Raw genomic sequence first — 19,493 nt, forward strand, 5'->3', positions numbered from 1 at the left:
TTAATAATACACGTAACGTGTGGCTCCATATTGGTGGGCTATATGCATTTGTAATATGTAATAGCCATATTGCACGAATTCGGCTTATGAGACAAAAGTAGAATGTTCTCAACTATTTGGATAGTAAGGCACACTTGTGGCGCACTGGAAGTACGTCACTTGTCGCAGCAAAACAACGTTTTCAACACGGGTTCCTGCAAGTAGATAGATTCCGCTCCTGCTGTAAATCGAATTCTGTAACGTTAGCTTAGTTTAGCAAACGTTAAGCAGATTTTACATCTTAATATACATTTTAGTGGTACTAACATTAACAACATGACTGGTACATATTACACTCAACTCTGGCTAAATGTGTAGTGTGTATGGCTAGTCTGATTTAAATCAGACTGTAATACACAATTAATTAGTACCAATTCATACACAATTGAATGCTTGTAAACAAAATTATGAATTTCGCGAAAACAATCTTGTCATTCTCATGGCCTGTCAGTCCTTGCATCCAATGTGTCTGAATTTGAATGTTGGCCCTAGCTACATTTCTCCAGCCACATCTCATCCATTCTCTGCTAGGCCTAATAATGATGGGGTTTCACAATCATATTCTTGTGAATGCAAAATCAGAGATGGATCCATAGGTCTATAGTAATGCCTTCAGTATTGATCATTGTTAAAGTTAGATATGAAAAACACTGACACAACTACATTAAAGTATTCAAATAAAACAGTTTTTTCTTCTTACATGCAGAAATGATTGGTGGCAGCCTGCATCACATAGAAGATGAACAGGGGTGACTGGGGAAACAGATTGAAGAAGGTGGAACAACTAGCTCAGTCCTTCCAGCAGTGGCCTTTGTCCTATCGCTTCAAACCAAGGCTGTCCCGGCCATGGCAGCCATCCTCCATATGGAAGCTCTTCCCCCGTCAATGTATGGCTATCAACTTTGCCCAGAGTTGCAGAGAGGTACGCACCAGCATCTCTGCAGTAACGTGGTGCCATATCGGTTTGTGCTGTCATGTTTGACATTGACCATAAGATTTGACAAGACGACACAAACAGATCTGTGAGCAGGCTACTGTATGTCCGGAGGACTTTGTTCCCTTTTGTGTGACGTGTGTGTTTCATTGCACTTCCATGTGTCATAATAACTAAAAAAAATGACATTTGTTTTCAGCTAACTGTAGTTTTGACTGCCCTCTACTTCAAAGGACGTACACGTGTTTGCACTTGAGAAGGAACAGGCCAAGATGGATGGGAGGATCTTCCTGGTCACCAGTTACAGTGAGCTATGGCATTACTACAGGTATGTATAAGGTTACACCATTCACTTCAATATAACTTTATTTATACCTTCAGAGGCAGTTAAGAAATACGAAAGTCCCATTTGTCATAACTGAAGATTGTTAACCAGTGGTACTACTTTTCAATTTCAACTGTAATCAGTACCTACAGGCAACCTCTGATGCATTGCTATGAGGTGATCCCAGAGGAGGCTATTCGCGAGCTGTATTTTGACTGGCTTTTCTGTCTTTGATGGGAAGTGCATGGTGGACTCCCTCATCCAAACATTGAATGCTTCCTTCCCTCTCAAGTGCAAAATATACCTGGGTCAAATATGTTGTTTATGCTGTTATTTATGTCATTGTTATGACAATTGGCTTTACACTGACATGACACACAATGTTTAGATCAGCCTATTGGCTAGGCAAACTGGCTAAACAAATTAATGGTTTGTGGCATGACAATGTCAAGTAATTTGCCTTAAGGTGAAACCAGCTGTCGAGACTGTTTATGACATCTGTTAGGTAATTGTTATGACAGTAACATGTGGACATGTGGTCCAAAAGTGATCTGTAGAAGGATGTTTTTTTGCTGTACATTCTGAGGAATTAAATGTTAATTTAGCCACTCTCAAAAAATATGCATGTCAATCTCTCCTGGCTGAAAGTGGAGGAGAGGTTGACTTCATCACTACTTTTAGTTAAGAGAGGTATTGACACGTTGAATGCACCAAGCTGTCTGTCTAAACTACTGGCACACAGCTCGAACACCCATTGCATACCCCACAAGACATGCCACCAGAGGTCTCTTCACAGTCCACAAGTCCAGAACAGACTATGGGAGGCGCACAGTACTACATAGAGCCATGACTACATGGAACTCTATTCCACATCAAGTAACAGATGCAAGCAGTAAAATTAGATTAAAAAAAACAGATTAAAAAAACACCTTATGGAACAGCGGGGACTGTGAAGCAACACAAACATTGGCACAGACACATGCATGCGCGAGCGAGCACACACACACACACACACACACACACACACACACACACACACACACACACACACACACACACACACACACACACACACACACACACACACACACACACGGATTTAGTACTGTAGATATGTGGTAGTGGTGGAGTGGAGGCCTGAGGGCACACAGTGTGTTGTGAAATCTGTGAATGTATTGTAATGATTTAAAATTGTATAAACTGCCTTAATTTTGCTGGACCCCAGGAAGAGTAGCTGCTGCTTTGGCAGCAGATAATGGGGATCCATAATAAATACAAATACAAATACAGCTGGACTAAGCTCATCAGGCATAAGTTATATTCTTCAAAAATCTATATATATATTTATATATATAATTAATTTAAAAGTCCAAAAACTGATGTAGCAATCACAGATTGCCCCTTTAATGTTGATGGTACATACTTCAACATGTTTATTAATATTTCTATTGTGTTTACAGTATGTGTGTGAGAAGCTGGAGGAGGTGTATGGGATTGAACCTTAAATCCAGTACAGAAGAAAAATTCAGTTGCCATCTCATCAACAAACTAGAATGGTCCAAACACACCAAGACAGTTGTGAAGAGGGCACAACAAAGCCTATTCCCCCTCAGGAAACTAAAAACATTTGGCATGGGTCCTGAGATCCTCAAAAGGTTCTCCAGCTGCAACATCAAGAGCATGGTTGCATCACTGCCTGGTACGGCAATTGCTCGGCCTCTGACCGCAAGGCACTACAGAGGGTAGTGTGTACGGCCCAGTACATCACTGGGGCTAAGCTGCCTGCCATCCAGGACCTCTACACCAGGCGGTGTCAGAGGAAGGCCCTAAAAATGGTCAAAGACCCCAGCCCTAAACTGTTCTCTCTACTACCGGAGTGCCAAGTCTAGGACAAAAAGGCTTCTCAACAGTTTTTACCCCCAAGCCATAATACTCCTGATCAGGTAATCAAATGGCTACGCGGACTATTTGCATTGTGTGCCCCCCCAACCCTTCTTTTTACACTGTTGCTGATGTTTTTTTTGCTGTTTATCATATATGCATTGTCACTTTAACTATACATTCATGTACATACTACCTCACTCAGCCTGACTAACCGGTGTCTGTATGTAGCCTCGCTACTTTTATAGCCTCGCTACTGCATATAGCCTGTCTTTTTACTGTTGTTTTATTTCTTTACCTACCTATTGTTCACCTAATACATTTTTTGTATTAGTTGGTTAGAGCCTGTAAGTAAGCATTTCACCGTAAGGTCTACTACACCTGTTGTATTCGGCGTACGTAACAAGTAAACTTGGATTTGATTTGACCAAATGCAGATTTTAAGGATAACCTACATGTCGGTAAGTAATCTCCTACGGTCTCTGATGTAAAGTGGAAATGAGACAATAGATAGAGATATATACACTGAAAAATATAAAGTGTTTGTCCCTTGTTTCATGAGCTGAAGTAAATGTACAGGAATGTACACCAGAGCTGTTGCTTGAGAATTGAATGTTAATTTCTCTACCATAAGCCGCCTCCAAAGTCGTTTTAGAGAATTTAGCAGTACGTCCAACCAACCGGCCTCACAACTGCAGACCACGTGTATGGTGTCGTGTGGGCGAGCAGTTTGCTGATGTCAACGTTGTGAACAGAGTGCCCCATTGTGGCAGTGGGGTTATGGTATGGTCGAGCATAAGCTACGGACAATGAACACAATTGCATTTTATCAATGGCAATTTGAATGCGCAAAAATACAGTGACGAGATCCTGAGGTCCATTGTGAGGCCCATTTTTTTTAAAGGTATCTGTGACCAACAGATACATATCTGTATTCCCAGTCATGTGACATTCATAGATTAGGGCCTGATGAATTTATTTACATTGACTGATTTCCTCATATGAACTGTAAATCAATTAAATTGTTGCATGTTGCATTTATGTTTTTGTTCAGTATAGATATTAAACTCAACTTCACAATATTATTGCTTTATATTGGAGGTAGAAAATGCATTGTTATCTAATCAATGTTGGCTCATGCTGATTTAAAAAATATCTCATCGGTCAATCAAGTATGTATTTAGTATTTTTTTAAAGGGCAATTTATCCATTTATTCTGCAGCCAGTGATGAGCGTGCATAGGAGGGGAAGTGAATTTGAGAATGATGTGAGTGGAGTCACAGAGGACTGTGGCAAAAGGTCTGTCCTTTGATGTTCTAAAACAAATTTCGGTAACACTTTATCTTATAATTCCAAAAGATTTAACGCAATTAGTAACTAAGAAACAAATTCAGAGTTCAGAGACACAAAAATAATAGGTGTCTTTTGGGGTTTAGAAAAGTCAGGTCCATAATAATTGGCAACCCTTGATAAAGATGAGCAAAAAAGACTATACAATAAATAATACAAATACTGAGATATATTGCATGTTGCAGAAAATGGGGAAATTATAATTTATACTAATACAATTGCTCAGTGAAAGAGTTTTTGTTTAACAAGTTATACAACATTTTTCAAATTTAGGGGGTCAAAGTAATTGGCACCCCTCTTTTCAATACTCTAGCACCCTCCCCTTGTGAGGATAGCGACACTGAGCCTCATTCTAAAATGTTTAATAAGATTGGATTGAAGAGGGCAGTCGATAAGAGCAGACAAAGGATATCAAGGACCTTGAAAGATTCTGTATGGAGGAATGGTCTAAGATCCCTCCCAACATGTTCTCCAATCTCATTAAACACTCTCAAAAGGCTCAGTGTTGTTATCCTCACAATGGGAGGGTGCTAGAGTATTGAAAACAGTTGTGCCAATCATTTTGACCCCAATCTTTTTTTATTAAACAAAATATCTTTCTCTGTGTATTAGTATAAAATAATTTCCCAAAAATGTTGAACATACAATATAGCTCAGTATTTGTATTATTTATTTTATAGTCTTTTTATGGTCATCTTTATCAAGGGTACCAATGATTATGGACCTAACTGTAAATCCCCACAGAAAGAACGGGAGTTGTCCACTTCTTTGTGGGGAGAACACTGGTAGCCTCCCAAAGAGTCTTACATTGAAGGATGACAAACAAAACAATATATTTCATAGAAGACAGAAAGGCTATTCAGTTCAATAACACCTCTGTTTTTCAGTCAAAACTAGTTTCAGCCAGCAGTTTAACATTGGCAGAGAAATCTCCAGAACTGGGTCAAATACATATGTCATATTCCTTAAAATGCTTGAGGTCAGCTTGACGAAGCCTGCATGGCCCAATGGAATAGTCCCAAAAGTGCAAACTCAAATATGTGTACAGTACCAGTCAAAAGTTTGGACATACCTACTCATTACAGGGTTTTTCTCTATTTTTACTATTGTCTAGAATAATAGTGAAGACATCAAAACTATGAAATAACACATATGGAATCATGTAGTAGCCAAAAAAGTGTTAAACAAATCAAAATATATTTTATATTCTTCAAAGTAGCCACCCTTTGCCTTGATGACAGCAAAGGATGGCATCTAAGGAAGTACGTTTTCAGCAGCTGTTAGATAAATACTGTATATGTATTATTTTAGATGCACTGTATGTAATAAAACAATCAAACTGCTGCTGAATTACAAAGATATGTAAGTGTATCAAATTAACCAAGTTGCTGTGTTGAAATATAAAAGTTTCCAATATTTTCTCCAACAGGCATATAACGGTGGGACTACTTTGTCTCAGAGCAGTTACTTGTCTACGACATCCTAAAGTAGAGCTGATGTCAGAGTGTGGACCGGTTTCACAAAAGCAACAACATCATGTGAGTGTCTAGTTTGGAATTGTTGGGATCTATTTGTCTTAGTAGTCCAAAGTGTCATCCTTCTTTCCTCTCCTTTTCTCCTTACTGTATTAAGCATTGATCTAAAAGAACTGGACAGGTGAAAGCAAATGGCCCTATAGGTGGCCACCATGTTCTTTCCACCTATCCTGTTCTTTCAGATCAGTGAAGTTGAAGGAGAGGAAGCCATTTAAATGCATCCTGATAAAGCCCTTTGTGAGTGAATCCAGAGAGGAAGAGGCGAAGCGAGATATCTGTCCGTGCGAAAATATAGCGTTAAGCAGTGGAAGTGGGGATTTTATGTATAGAGGTCAATGGAAGAGTGTTGAGTTTGGTCAACATAAAATATAATTGCTAATTTGCTACTTGAGGCTTATTTGATCGAATAGAAGTTTCGTAATGTTTTAGTTGTTACAAATGTACTGATATACTGTGCATTAGGAAGTATTCAGATCCCTTCCCTTTTTCCACATTTTGTGACATTACAGCCTTATTCTAAAATGGATTAGATTAGAATGTTCCTCATCAATTTACACATAATACCCCATAATGACAGAGTGAAAACAGGTTTTTAGAAATTTTAGCAAATTTATTACAAATTAAAAACAGAAATACCTTATTTAAATACCTTATTTACAAACCCTTTGCCATCCTGTTTCCATTGATCATCCTTGAGATGTTTCTACAAATTAATTGGAGTCCACCTGTGGTAAATTCAATTGATTGGACATGATTTGGAAAGGCACACACCTATCTATTGTGATTGAAAAATAGTATTTAGTCAGCCACCAATTGTGTAAGTTCTCCCATTTAAAAAGATGAGAGAGGCCTTTAATTTTCATCATAGGTATACTTCAACTATAACAGACAAAATGAGAAAAGAAAATCCAGAAAATCACATTGTAGGATTTTTAATGAATTTATTTGCAAATTATGATGGAAAATAAGTATTTGGTCAATAACAAAAGTTTATCTTTGTTATATACCCTTTGTTGGCAATGACAGAGGTCAGCACTTTTGTGCGTTTTGCCAGCAGCTCTTCACAATGCTTCAAGCATTGAGCTGTTTATGACTTCAAGCCTATCAACACCCGAGATTAGGCTGGTGTAACCGATGTGAAATGGCTAGCTAGTTAAGCGGGGTGTGCGCTAATAGCGTTTCAATCGTCACTCGCTCTGAGACTTGGAGTAGTTGTTCCCCTTGCTCTGCATGGATAACGCTGCTTCGAGGGTGGCTGTTGTTGATGTGTTCCTGGTTCGAGCCCAGGTAGGAGCGAGGAAGCTATACCGTTACACTGGCAATACTAAAGTGCCTATAAGAACATCCAATAGTCAAAAGATATATGAAATACAAATTGTATAGAGAGAAATATTCCTATAATAACTACAACCTAAAACTTCTTACCTGGGAATATTGAAGACTCATGTTAAAAGCAACCACCAGCTTTCATATGTTCTCATGTTCTGAGCAAGGAACTTAAACGTTAGCTTTCTTACATGGCACATATTGCACTTTTACTTTCTTCTCCAACACTTTGTTTTTGCATTATTTAAATCAATTTGAACATGTTTCATTATTTATTTGAGGCTACAATAATTTTATTGATGTATTATATTAAGTTAAAATAAGTGTTCATTCAGTATTGTTGTAATTGTCATTATTACAAATTAAAAAAATTAATCAGCCAATTAATCGGTATCAGCTTTTTTTTGGGTCCTCCAATAATCGGTATCGGTATCAGCGTTGGAAAATCATAATCGGTCGACCTCTAATTTTTTTAATACATTTGTAAACATTTTTAAAAAAAAACGTTTTTGCTCAGTCATTATGGGATATTATGTATAGATTGAGAAAAAACAATTTTTTTATCCATTTTAGAATAAGGCTGTAACATAACAAAAACATTAGCTAACAGTACACTTTAACTTGACATTAGGTTTATGCTGGTTACTACGCGATACATTTAAATAAAACAGCTGCGTTCGACACAATTACCTAAACATACTGATCAGCTTCAATAGATAGCCCAGCGCTATATGGCAAACCAATCCAAACCCTCGGCATGTCCAGCCCACTCATTATCTCAGCCAATCATGGCTAGCGGGAAGGTTGCTCACTTTGTCTGTGAATAAACCAACTAGGCTCGTAATTTAACAATTTTATTCTTGATTCCTCCTTTCCTTGATTCCTCAACCTCCTTCTCAAAATGCATCTGAGGAGAAGATCCTTGGTTCCTCCACTAGGACCTTCTCCAATGTGTTGTGAGGAGGACGCAAGAGAACATTGTCACGCCTTGGTCATTGTATTTTGTGTTTTTGTTATATTTTTGGGTAGGCCAGGGTGTGACATGGGTTTATATGTTTTTCGTATTGGGGTTTGTAGTTTTGGGATCGCGGCTGATTAGGGGTGTTGTATAGGCTTGGCTGCCTGAGGCGATTCTCAATCAGAGTCAGGTGATTCTCGTTGTCTCTGATTGGGAACCGTATTTAGGTAGCCTCAGTTTCGCTTTGTATTTCGTGGGTGATTGTTCCTGTCTTTGTGTAGTGTGCACCAGATAGGCTGTAATAAGTTTCACGTTCCGTTTGTTGTTTTGTCTTCATAGTTATTTTATGTATCATTCCGTTTTCCGTCATTAAAGTAACATGAGTAACCACCACGCTGCATTTCGGTCCGACTCTCTTTCTACAACAGACGAACGCCGTTACAGAATCACCCACCACAAACGGACCGAGTGGCGTGGTTACAGGCAGCGACAGCTTCAGCAGCGAAAGGAGGACGTTATGGACGGTAGAGGCATGGAGTATACGACGTGGGAAGAAATCGACAGGTGGGCGGCCGACCCAGAGAGAGTGCAGGAGCCCGCCTGGGATTCGCTAGATCAGTGTGAAGAGGGCTGGAGGCGAATGGAGTTGAAAAGGAAAACACGGCGGCGCAGAGCGAAAACAGAAAGTAAACCCCAAATATTTATTGGGGGAGGGCGCAGAGAGAGAGTGGCTGAGTCAGGAGTCAGACCTGAGCCTACTCTCCCTGTTAATTGTGAGGAGCAGCAATATAAGGACTTCTGGTCTTGGGAGAGGATATTAGACGGAAAAGGACCCTGGGCGCAGCCGGGAGAATATCGCCGTCCCAAGGAAGAAGCAGAGGCAGCCGGAGATAGGAGCCGACGATACAAGGGAACATGGTTGGCAGGGAAGCCCGTAAAGCAACCCCAAAAAATTATTGGGGGGGGGCTAGAAGGGAGTATGGCTATGCCAGGTTGGAAACCTGCGCAAACTCCCTGTGCTTTCCGGTGGGCTAGAGAGACCGGGCAGACACCGTGCTATGCTATGGAGCGCACGGTGTTTCCAGTGCGGGTGCATAGCCCGGTGCGGTACATACCAGCCCTTCGTATTGGCCGGGCTAGAGTGGGCATCGAGCCAGGTAAGCTTGGGCAGGCTCGGTGCTTAAGAGCTCCAGTGCGCCTGCACGGTCCGGTCTATCCAAAGCCACCTCCACACACCAGTCCTCCGGTAGCAGCTCCCCGCACCAGGCTTCCTGTGCGTGTCCTCGATCCGGTAGCACCAGTTCCAGCGCCACGCACCAGGCCTTCAGTGCGCCTCGCCTGTTCAACACAGCCAGAGCCTTCCTTCCCTCCTACACTGTCGGAGTCTCCCGCCTGTTCAGCGCAGCCAGAGCCTGTCTCCTCTCCTGCACTGCCGGAGCCTCCTGCCTGTTCAACACAGCCAGAGCCTTCCTTCCCTCCTACGCTGTTGGAGCCTCCTGCCTGTTCAACACAGCCAGAGCCTTCCTTCCCTCCTACGCTGTTGGAGTCTCCCGCCTGTTCAGCGCAGCCAGAGCCTGTATCCTCTCCTGCGCTGCCGGAGCCTCCTGCCTGTTCGGAGCAGCCTGACAGCTCTCTGCAGACTGGCAGCTCAGTCTGCCAAGTGCTGTCAGTCTGCATGAAGCAGCCAGAGCTGTCAGTCTGCAGAGAGCTGTCAGTCTGCCAAGTGCTGTCAGTCTGCATGAAGCAGCCAGAGCTGTCAGTCTGCAAAGAGCTGCCAGTCTGCAGGGAGCTGTCAGTCTGCAAGGAGCTGTCAGTCTGCATGAAGCAGCCTGAGCTGCCAGTCTGCAGAGAGCTGTCAGTCTGCAGGGTGCTGTCAGCCTGCATAGAGCAGTCAGAGATGTCAGTCTGCATAGAGCAGCTAGATCCGCCAGTCAACCAGATTCTTCCAGATCTGCCAGTCAACCAGTCTCTTCCAGATCTGCCAGTCAACCAGAATCTTCCAGATCTGCCAGTCAACCAGAATCTTCCAGATCTGCCAGTCAACCAGTCTCTTCCAGATCTGCCAGTCAACCAGTCTCTTCCAGATCTGCCAGTCAACCAGTCTCTTCCAGATCTGCCAGTCAACCAGTCTCTTCCAGAACTGCCAGACAACCAGTCTCTTTCAGATCTGCCAGTCAACCAGTCTCTTCCAGATCTGCCAGTCAACCAGTCTCTTCCAGATCTGCCAGTCAACCAGTCTCTTCCAGATCTGCCAGTCAACCAGTCTCTTCCAGATCTGCCAGTCAACCAGAATCTTCCAGATCCGCCAGTCAACCAGTCTCTTCCAGATCCGCCAGTCAACCAGTCTCTTCCAGATCTGCCAGTCAACCAGTCTCTTCCAGAACTGCCAGACAACCAGTCTCTTCCAGATCTGCCAGACAACCAGTCTCTTCCAGATCTGCCAGTCAACCAGTCTCTTCCAGATCTGCCAGTCAACCAGTCTCTTCCAGATCTGCCAGTCAACCAGAATCTTCCAGATCTGCTAGTCAACCAGAATCTTCCAGATCCGCCAGCCAGCCAGGATCTACTGGAGCCTACTACCTGCCTGAGCTTCATCTCAGTACTGGGCTTCCTCTCAGTACTGGGCATCCTCTCAGTACTGGGCTACCCCTCAGTTCCGGGCTACCCCTCAGTTCCGGGCTACCCCTCAGTCCCGAGCTGCCCCTCTGTCCCGAGCTGCCCCTCTGTCCCGAGCTGCCCCTCTGTCCCGAGCTGCCCCTCAGTCCAGTGGGGATCTGGGTGAGGACTATTAGGCCATGGTCGGCGGCGAAGGTGGATTATCCCAGGACGCGAAGGGGAGGAACTATGACTTTAATGAAGTGGGGTCCACGTCCCGAGCCGGAGCCGCCACCATGGACAGACGCCCACCCGGACCCTCCCTATATTTTTGAGGTGCGTCCGGGAGTCCGCACCTTAGGGGGGGGGGTTCTGTCACGCCTTGGTCATTGTATTTTGTGTTTTTGTTATATTTTTGGGTAGGCCAGGGTGTGACATGGGTTTATATGTTTTTCGTATTGGGGTTTGTAGTTTTGGGATCGCGGCTGATTAGGGGTGTTGTATAGGCTTGGCTGCCTGAGGCAATTCTCAATCAGTCAGGTGATTCTCGTTGTCTCTGATTGGGAACCGTATTTAGGTAGCCTCAGTTTCGCTTTGTATTTCGTGGGTGATTGTTCCTGTCTTTGTGTAGTGTGCACCAGATAGGCTGTAATAAGTTTCACGTTCCGTTTGTTGTTTTGTCTTCATAGTTATTTTATGTATCGTTCCGTTTTCCGTCATTAAAGTAACATGAGTAACCACCACGCTGCATTTCGGTCCGATTCTCTTTCTACAACAGACGAACGCCGTTACAAACATAAGGAATTTAGGGTAGACTTTTGAGATTATGTTTAGATATTTTATCAAGGTTGAAGATAAATGATTAAACACTTCTACCCAGAAAATTAGAGGTTATGTAGCATGAACAAGGTGTAATTAAAAATAAGGTTGGAGCGGGGAAGAGAGCAATGCATGTGTGTGCCTAACGAAAACAAAGAGGGTCCTTAACCTATGTTTGAACCGACCCAGCTATAACTCTGGAGAGATAAGATAGGACAGGGAGAGCCCCTCCAGGTTTTCCGTATCTGGGGGGGACTGGAACTGTCAGCTAAGTGGTAATAAACTGTGGTGAGACTTCAGTAGAAAAAGAGAGAATCCAAATGTTAGTGTGTATGTATGTGCGTAGGTTAGAATGGTATATAAACTAATGTACATGGTATTTTGAGCAGAGCTCTCGGAAATAAACGCTACTGATTAATTTTGAGACTGATCTTTGTCTATTTTATGCAAATAAGAACCTTACAAATTCTTAGAAATGGACAAAGTGTTTTTCTTTGTTACAATTGAATTGGTTAGTGAACATATAGGAATTAAATTCCTCTAACAGATGAACACTGGTAGATCTTAGAGGTCTGGTACCAGAAGTGTCCCGACCCTGTTTGCAAGAGCTTCCAGTACACGCTGGTGAACACTAAAATAGTAATGACTTTGATTAAATAAAATAGATAGTATATACTAATAATAGTTTTGACACAAGTCATCTTATAACCACAATCGAGAGCCTGTGTTTTAGGTGAATGGTATACCAGTATGTCATTAATTGAAATGACTTTGGAACCAGTATGTCATTAATTGAAATAACTTTGGAACCCATTACCACAGGACATTTGCATCAGCTACAATGGTGAGTTCTGCACCTGTTCCCCTCACTGCTACAAAAGTCTGATTCACCTCAGTCACACTTGTTGCCATTTTAATAGAAAATTACATCTTCAGTACCTGACTCTGTTGGGTACCTGACTTCCTCTGGCTACATGAATTGGTAACTCAAAAAGAATCCCACAGTAACAGAAAAAATGTAGAAGGTAAAAAGTTGTGTGTTTGTCTATTTGGCGGCAGGATGAGGAGGACCAGGCGTATCTGATGGACGATGTGGGGAACATTGAGCTCAGCTAGACACCCCCAGTGGAGAAGTACCAGGTGGGCTCGGCAGCAACACTTCCCCAGGGAGAAGGCTGCGATCCTTGGGGAGATGAGCTAGATGACCAGGCCTACCTGGAGGCCCTGGAGGATGTCGAGAGAAGATCAGGCGATTTGGCAGAGGATGATGTCCCAGATGAGCTTCTGCTCCAAACCATGACTGAGTTTGAGTCCCTCAAAGATTTGTGCTTGTCGGGCCACTAAGTGCTAAGTGCATTTTCCTTCAGTTCTGTTCATGGAGACAAAGGGTGAGCTGGCTTTTGCTCCAGCTCAGACGGAACCCACCCCATTCAACTACTATGTATATATTAACTCAATTACCTTGACTAACCGGTGCCCCAACACATTTACTCTGTACCGATACCCGCTGTATATAACCTCGCTTGTTATTTTACTGCTGCTGTTTAATTACTTGTTACTTTAATTTTTTTACTTAAATCATTGTTAGTTAAGGGCTTGTAAGTAAGCGTTTCACTCTAAGGTCTACACTTGTTGTATTCGGCGCATGTGACAAATAAGATTTGATTCGATTTGATTCAAGGGCTTGATGCTTAGTTGAATTAAGCCTGCCAGCCTGTGAATCTCCAGGAGCAGCATGGAAGAATGGATTTCACATGACTGTATCTGTTGGTCACAGATACCTTAAGGTTGTCAGTATCTGGTGTAACCACTATTTGCCTCGCATTAGAGGGAGGTTATACTTGTCCAACAGTTCATTTCTAATTTGTAATACAGTAATTCAGTACAATCCTCAATTACTGGCTGTTAATGCACTTTATAAACATAGTTTTTTCCCAATTACCTATGCCTATTCAATGCAAGGTGTGTTATAGCAGGGTTCTCCAACAGGTCGATTGTAAGCTACCAGTTGCTCGCAGCCCTCCTGTGAGTAGCTCGACAAACAATTCTGAAAGTACATGCAATTTTCACTTTCATTTAGTTGTTTCTCTATGAACAATTGTAATTGAGAATGAAAACAAAAAATCTATAAAAATAAATTAAAATAAAGTAGCTCTCATGGTAGAAAAGGAGGGAGACTCCTGCGATACAGCGTGGCGCACTATAACATACTTTTAAAGGTAATTTACGGTTAAGCTGGAAATCTCCACAAATGTCTGTGAATATGCTGTTAAGAGCATTATCGGCTGTGTAGGGCGTTGCACAATAATGCACCTTGCATTGAATGCCGGCCCTACTGGTTGTTCTGATAGCGTAGAATTGTGTATAGCTTGGTAGTATGTTTCTGATAACTGGACATTGATAAACTACCAACTCCTTACCTGTTTTCTGGTACTTGTTTGTTCTGGATTATTTTGTGAGTGATTTTATAATAAACATATGACTGCAAACCATTTATCTGCAAATTGAGTCATCAAGCATGTGTCCACAGGCATGGAAGGAAGCGAAAGTAATTCCACTGCCTAAAAATAGTAAAGCACCCTTTGCTGGCTCTTACAACCGTCCAATCAGTTTGCTGCCTGTTCTAAGTAAACTGATGGAGAGAATTGTGTTTGACCAAATACATTTGACATTTAGCAGACGCTCTTATCCAGAGAGACTTACAGTAGTGAGTGGATATTTAATTTAATTTGTACTGGTTTCCCCGTGGAAATCGAACCCACAACCCTGGCATTGCAAGTGCCAACTGAGCCACACAATATAATTTTTCAGAGAACAAGTTAACTTCTGAATTTCAGATATAGGGCACTCAACTTGTACTGCACTTACTCAAATTAAAGATTGGTTAAAATAAATGAATAAGATAGTTGGAGCTGTATAGTTAGACTTCAGTTCAGCCTTTATTGATCATAAATTGTTATTGAAGAAACTCACTTGCTATGACACCAGCACCTGCTTGGAGTTGTTTATCCAATAGAACCCAGTGTTCAAGGCAGTTGTCTTGGGCCGTTACACTTCTCTATTTTTACAAATGATTTGCCACAGGTTTTACACGAAGCTAAAATGACTATGTATGCGGATGATTCCACACTTAACATGTCAGCACCCAAAGCCAGTGAGCTCACTGACATTCTAAAGAGTATCAGAATGGGTGGTTAGTAATAAACTGGTCTTAAATACATAAAACTTAAGCATTTTATTTGGTTCAGAACCTAAGACCTAAACCTCAACTGGAGTTGTGCATAAAGGGTGTGACCACTGAGCAAGTTGAGGAAGTGAACTCCTAGGTATAACATTGGATGGTCAATTATCATGGTCAAGTCATATTGACAAAGTTGTGAAGATGGGGAAAAATAAGGTTTGAGTTTAATACAAAAATCTAACTGTACTAGTTGTTAAGGCTCTGGTCTCGTCCCACCTTGATTACTGCGCGTCCGGTAATATGGTCAAGTGCGGCAAAGACAGACCTAGCAAAGCTGCAGCTGGCTCAACACAGAGCAGCACATATAGAACTAACACGCCAGTCCATCCTGGTCAAGGGTTCATGATAGAGTAACTACTTCTCTTCTAGGTTTCATGGGAAGTATTACTGCAATGAAAACTCCAGATTGTCTTCATAATCAAATAACATTCAGCTCAGATACCCATGTTTATCCCACAAGACATGCCACCAGGGGTCTCTTCACAGTCCCCAAGTCCAAAACGAAATCACGGCAATGCATAGTATTATACAGAGCCATGATCGCATGGAACGCCAAAGACTCAAGCAAACAGTAAAATTACCTTTAGGATTAGACATCTTATGGAACAGCAGGGACTGTGAGGTAACAACATTGTGTTGTATTTCTTGTGGGACTGTCCTTGTCTATCAGTGTTACTGTCATGTATTTTTGTGGACCCCAGGAAGAGTAGCAGATGCTTCTACAAAAGCTAATGGGAACCTAAATAAAACCATGCATCTTATAAAGTTTAACGTTTTTGTGATGACTTAAATCAGTAACGTATTGCGTACATCACAAAGAATGTCCGTATACAAAAAAAAAAGATGAATCAGAGAGCAGGGACAAAGTGTTTATTTGGTACAGTCAAGTAAATGAAAGGGTATGGTTTCTACTCCTGTACAAAACACATCGAAACCGAACACGGTTAAGTCGATTTAAAGAGAGAGGTCAAGTTCCTAGTATTGTCCATCTGTGACGGTGTCTCGATAACGTGATCCAAGCAGAAACCCAGTACAGAACAATGTTAAAAGGTCAATGTATATCATGAGCACTTAATTCATTGTTAACCTGAATTCACAAAAGGACCCTTGCTAGATTGCAAAGGAGACAAATGTCTATAATGTGGTTCCTTAGAGGTAAATGGTTGGTTAGGCCGAACACAAATCTTGTAAATTTTGTACACAAAAGTAAGCTTGCAAGGGGCCAGTGAGCCATGGCTTGGTACTGGTCTAAACCAGCTTAACCTGATCATTCTCCAGGGTATCCTTCATTAGGCATCAAATGGGAGCAAACATCTTCAAATGGATGGTGAGTGTGCAGTTCAATTGGACAAAGGTCAATTTTACCACCTCCATTTGAAAACATTTAAAAGCATTGGATGTGTAAGCATGGGCTAGCTAGAGAACTTGCATCATTTCTTACACCCAATTATTCCTTTTATGTGAACGAGTGCACATTTCGGAAAGAGGGCAGCTGGCTACTGATTGTTGCCTTCAGAATTACGACCCAGGTTCCAATTGGCCGACAGGACTAAGTTCTGTGGATAGGACAGGTACCAGCGTGTGCATTTTGGCACATTGAGGCCACTAGTTAAGGACACTTACGGAATAAATGTTTGTGTAAGAGCAGAAACATCGGTGGCACTTTGCATGTGCAATACCAGAACGAAAACACACAACCTAGTCTTTTATCCCTGCTGTGTGGGAGGCTTGTTTCCTTTGCCAGGCTTTTGTACCATTTAGTGGTTCAGAAAATCATAACACCTTTCTGAATGGACGTCTTCCTACTTGTCATGTGTAAAATAGATCTGGAACTGTTCAGAAAGGTTCAGACTAGGCCTTCTGACAGTACAACGTTGGTATGCAGAGAAAGGGAATGCAGCGAAAAAGAAAACATGGCACTTCCTGTATCAACCATGACCCATTGATGTCCTCATGATTTTTTTCCCCCCTTATACAGACACTACTTACAGTAACATTCAATTATATTAAATATCAAATTAAATTAAGATAAACATTAAATAGACTGCTATAAATAGCTACTGTATTTCTCAAGTTGAACAAGGGTGATACTGAAACATCTGCATGGGTGTGGTATTAACATAACAAAAATAATAATCTAAAGTTTGTCAGAATTTAGAGATGATTAGTAAAAATCAGTTAATTGAAACTGACAATTGAGGGATTACCGACCATGAGATGGTCGAGAAACTCCAAACAGACAACTCGATAGGCACTTGAAATGGAATGGTTGACAGAGCGTCACATGGACAGTAAGGCATGAATCTCTCCCTCTTTCACTACAGCCTAGATATAAACAAATGTAGATAAACAACCTGTGGACTGCAATTTACTTCTAAAAGTGTTTGTGCTGACATGATCATGTTTGCCGTAAACACAGCGTGCCATGAACGTCTGAAAAAAATAAAAAAATAAATGCCTAAGTCTAATCGCAGTGCAGGGTCTACCTGCATTTGTACAAATCCCGGTCTAGGCCTCTAACATAACAGTCTCCCTCCCTCTCCATCGCAAGGGGACCAAAGACACTGTCACAGTAGACAAGGGAGGGCAAAACCGTCGTCAATCACATCCGAGGAGCATTACATTCAAGTAGAGCGGGCTATGGTTTCCAGATGATCGTCACCCTCTGCTTCCCTTTCCCCTCAACCGGGGGTTCACATCTTGATCTTCGCATAGAGCAGGTCAATCTGCTCTTGGAAGTGACTGCGGAGGTCTGTCCTCTTGGCCTTGAGCGTGGGCGTCAGGAGGCCGTTCTGGACAGAGAACATCTCCGTGTGCAGCGAGATATCTCTCACCTGCACGGGACAGAGAGTATGTTCTTCATTATTCCCCTTATGCATTTAGCATTTATTTAACAAGCCGTGTCCCATTGAGATGACATTTTGGCACCAACATCACTTGTGAATATTATCTTGTCTAAATGGTGCCTAAGGAGAGTGTGGAGCTTTAGGAAGGATGCCGTACCTGCTCAAAAGACTTCAGCCCCCCTTCTTTCCCCAGCCTCAGAATGTCCTCCAGAATGGCATTTTTCAACTCCTGGAAAGACAGGCACTTTAGACAAGTCATCTTAATGGCTGTACTTAAAAGGGATAGTTCACTCAAACTATCTTGAAGTATTTTTTTCTATTGTTAATACAACCCCCCCCCCCAAAAAAATGTGCATGTCAGCAGTTACATTTTCTTGGACACTTTCAGTACAAACAAAAACTGTGATGAGTGTTTGAGATGAGATTGGCCTTGTTCCGATATCCACGCTAGCATGTCCAATACATTGCTTTATTCTAAGGCTTTACACTCCAAATCAAAATTGTATTTGTCGAATGCGCCAAATACAACAGGTGTAGACCTTAACGTGAAACGCTTACTTACAAGCCCTTAACCAACAATGCAGTTCAAGAAATAGAGTTAAGAAAATATTTACTACATAAACTAAAGAAATAAAATTAAACCAAAATAACAATGAGACTATATACAGGGGTTATCGGTACCGAGTCAATGTGCAGGGAAAACAAGTTAGTCGAGGTAATTTGTACATGTAGGTTGGGGTAGTGATTATGCATAGATAATAAACAGCGAGTAGCAGCGGTGTAAAACGGGGGGGTCAATGTAAATAGTCCAGGTGGCCATTTGATGAATGGTTTAGCAGTCTTATAGCTTGGGGGTAGAAGCTGTTCAGGAGCCGCTTGGACCTACACTTGGCACTCCGGTATCAATTGCCATGAGGTAGCAGAGAGAAGAGTATGACTTGGGTGATTGGAGTCTGACAATTTGTTGGGCCTTCCTCTGACACCGCCTAGTATATAGGTCCTGGATTTTTTATCCGTTACTTTACCAGGCAAGTTGACTGAGAACACGTTCTCATTTGCAGCAACGACATGGGGAATAATGAGGCAATTGTAAACTGGGGATTATTAGGTGACCATGATGGTTTGAGGGCCAGATTGGGAATTTAACCAGGACACCGGGGTTAACACCCCTACTCTTACGATAAGTCCCATGGGATCTTTAATGACCTCAGAGTCAGGACACCCGTTTAACGTCCCATCCGAAAGACGGCACCCAACACAGGGCATTGCCCTGGGGCATTGGGATATTTTTTTAGAACAGAGGAAAGAGTGCCTACTGGCCCTCCAACACCACTTCCAGCAGCATCTGGTCTCCCCTCCAGGGACTGACCAGGACCAACCCTGCTTAGCTTCAGAAGCAAGCCAGCAGTGGTATGCAGGGTGGTATGCTGCTGGATGGCAGGAAGCTTGGGCCCCAGTGATGTACTGGGCCGTATGCACTACACTCTGTAGCGCCTTACGGTCGGATGCCAAACATTTGCCATACCAGGCAGTGATGCAATCGGTCAGGGTTCTCAATGGTGCAGCTGTTGAACGTTGAGGATATGGGGACCCATACTGAATCTTTTCAGTCTCCTGAGGGGGAAAAGGCATTGTCGTGCCCTC

At 42.2% G+C, this 19,493-nt stretch overlaps 1 protein-coding gene and 1 pseudogene across 2 annotated transcripts in view; one reads left to right on the plus strand and one right to left on the minus strand.

Annotated features, from left to right (window-relative positions):
- Positions 1-34: 34 nt before the first annotated feature.
- LOC115145811 (DNA-directed primase/polymerase protein-like) lies at positions 35-13,106 on the plus strand (annotated as a pseudogene).
- Positions 13,107-15,858: 2,752 nt separating this feature from the next.
- LOC115145809 (long-chain-fatty-acid--CoA ligase 1-like) overlaps positions 15,859-19,493 on the minus strand; it is a 56,401-nt gene continuing 52,766 nt past the window's right edge. For both annotated transcript variants that reach the window (XM_029687353.2, XM_029687354.2), the window contains exons 20-21: positions 18,007-18,078; positions 15,859-17,837 (exon numbers count right to left, since the gene is read on the minus strand). In XM_029687353.2, coding sequence (XP_029543213.1) covers positions 17,697-17,837; positions 18,007-18,078 — 213 coding nt within the window. In that variant the 3' untranslated portion in view covers positions 15,859-17,696. The remainder of the gene's footprint in view (positions 17,838-18,006; positions 18,079-19,493) is intronic.

The sequence above is a fragment of the Oncorhynchus nerka genome, linkage group LG18 (assembly GCF_034236695.1).
Source record: "Oncorhynchus nerka isolate Pitt River linkage group LG18, Oner_Uvic_2.0, whole genome shotgun sequence".
NCBI lineage: Eukaryota > Metazoa > Chordata > Actinopteri > Salmoniformes > Salmonidae > Oncorhynchus > Oncorhynchus nerka.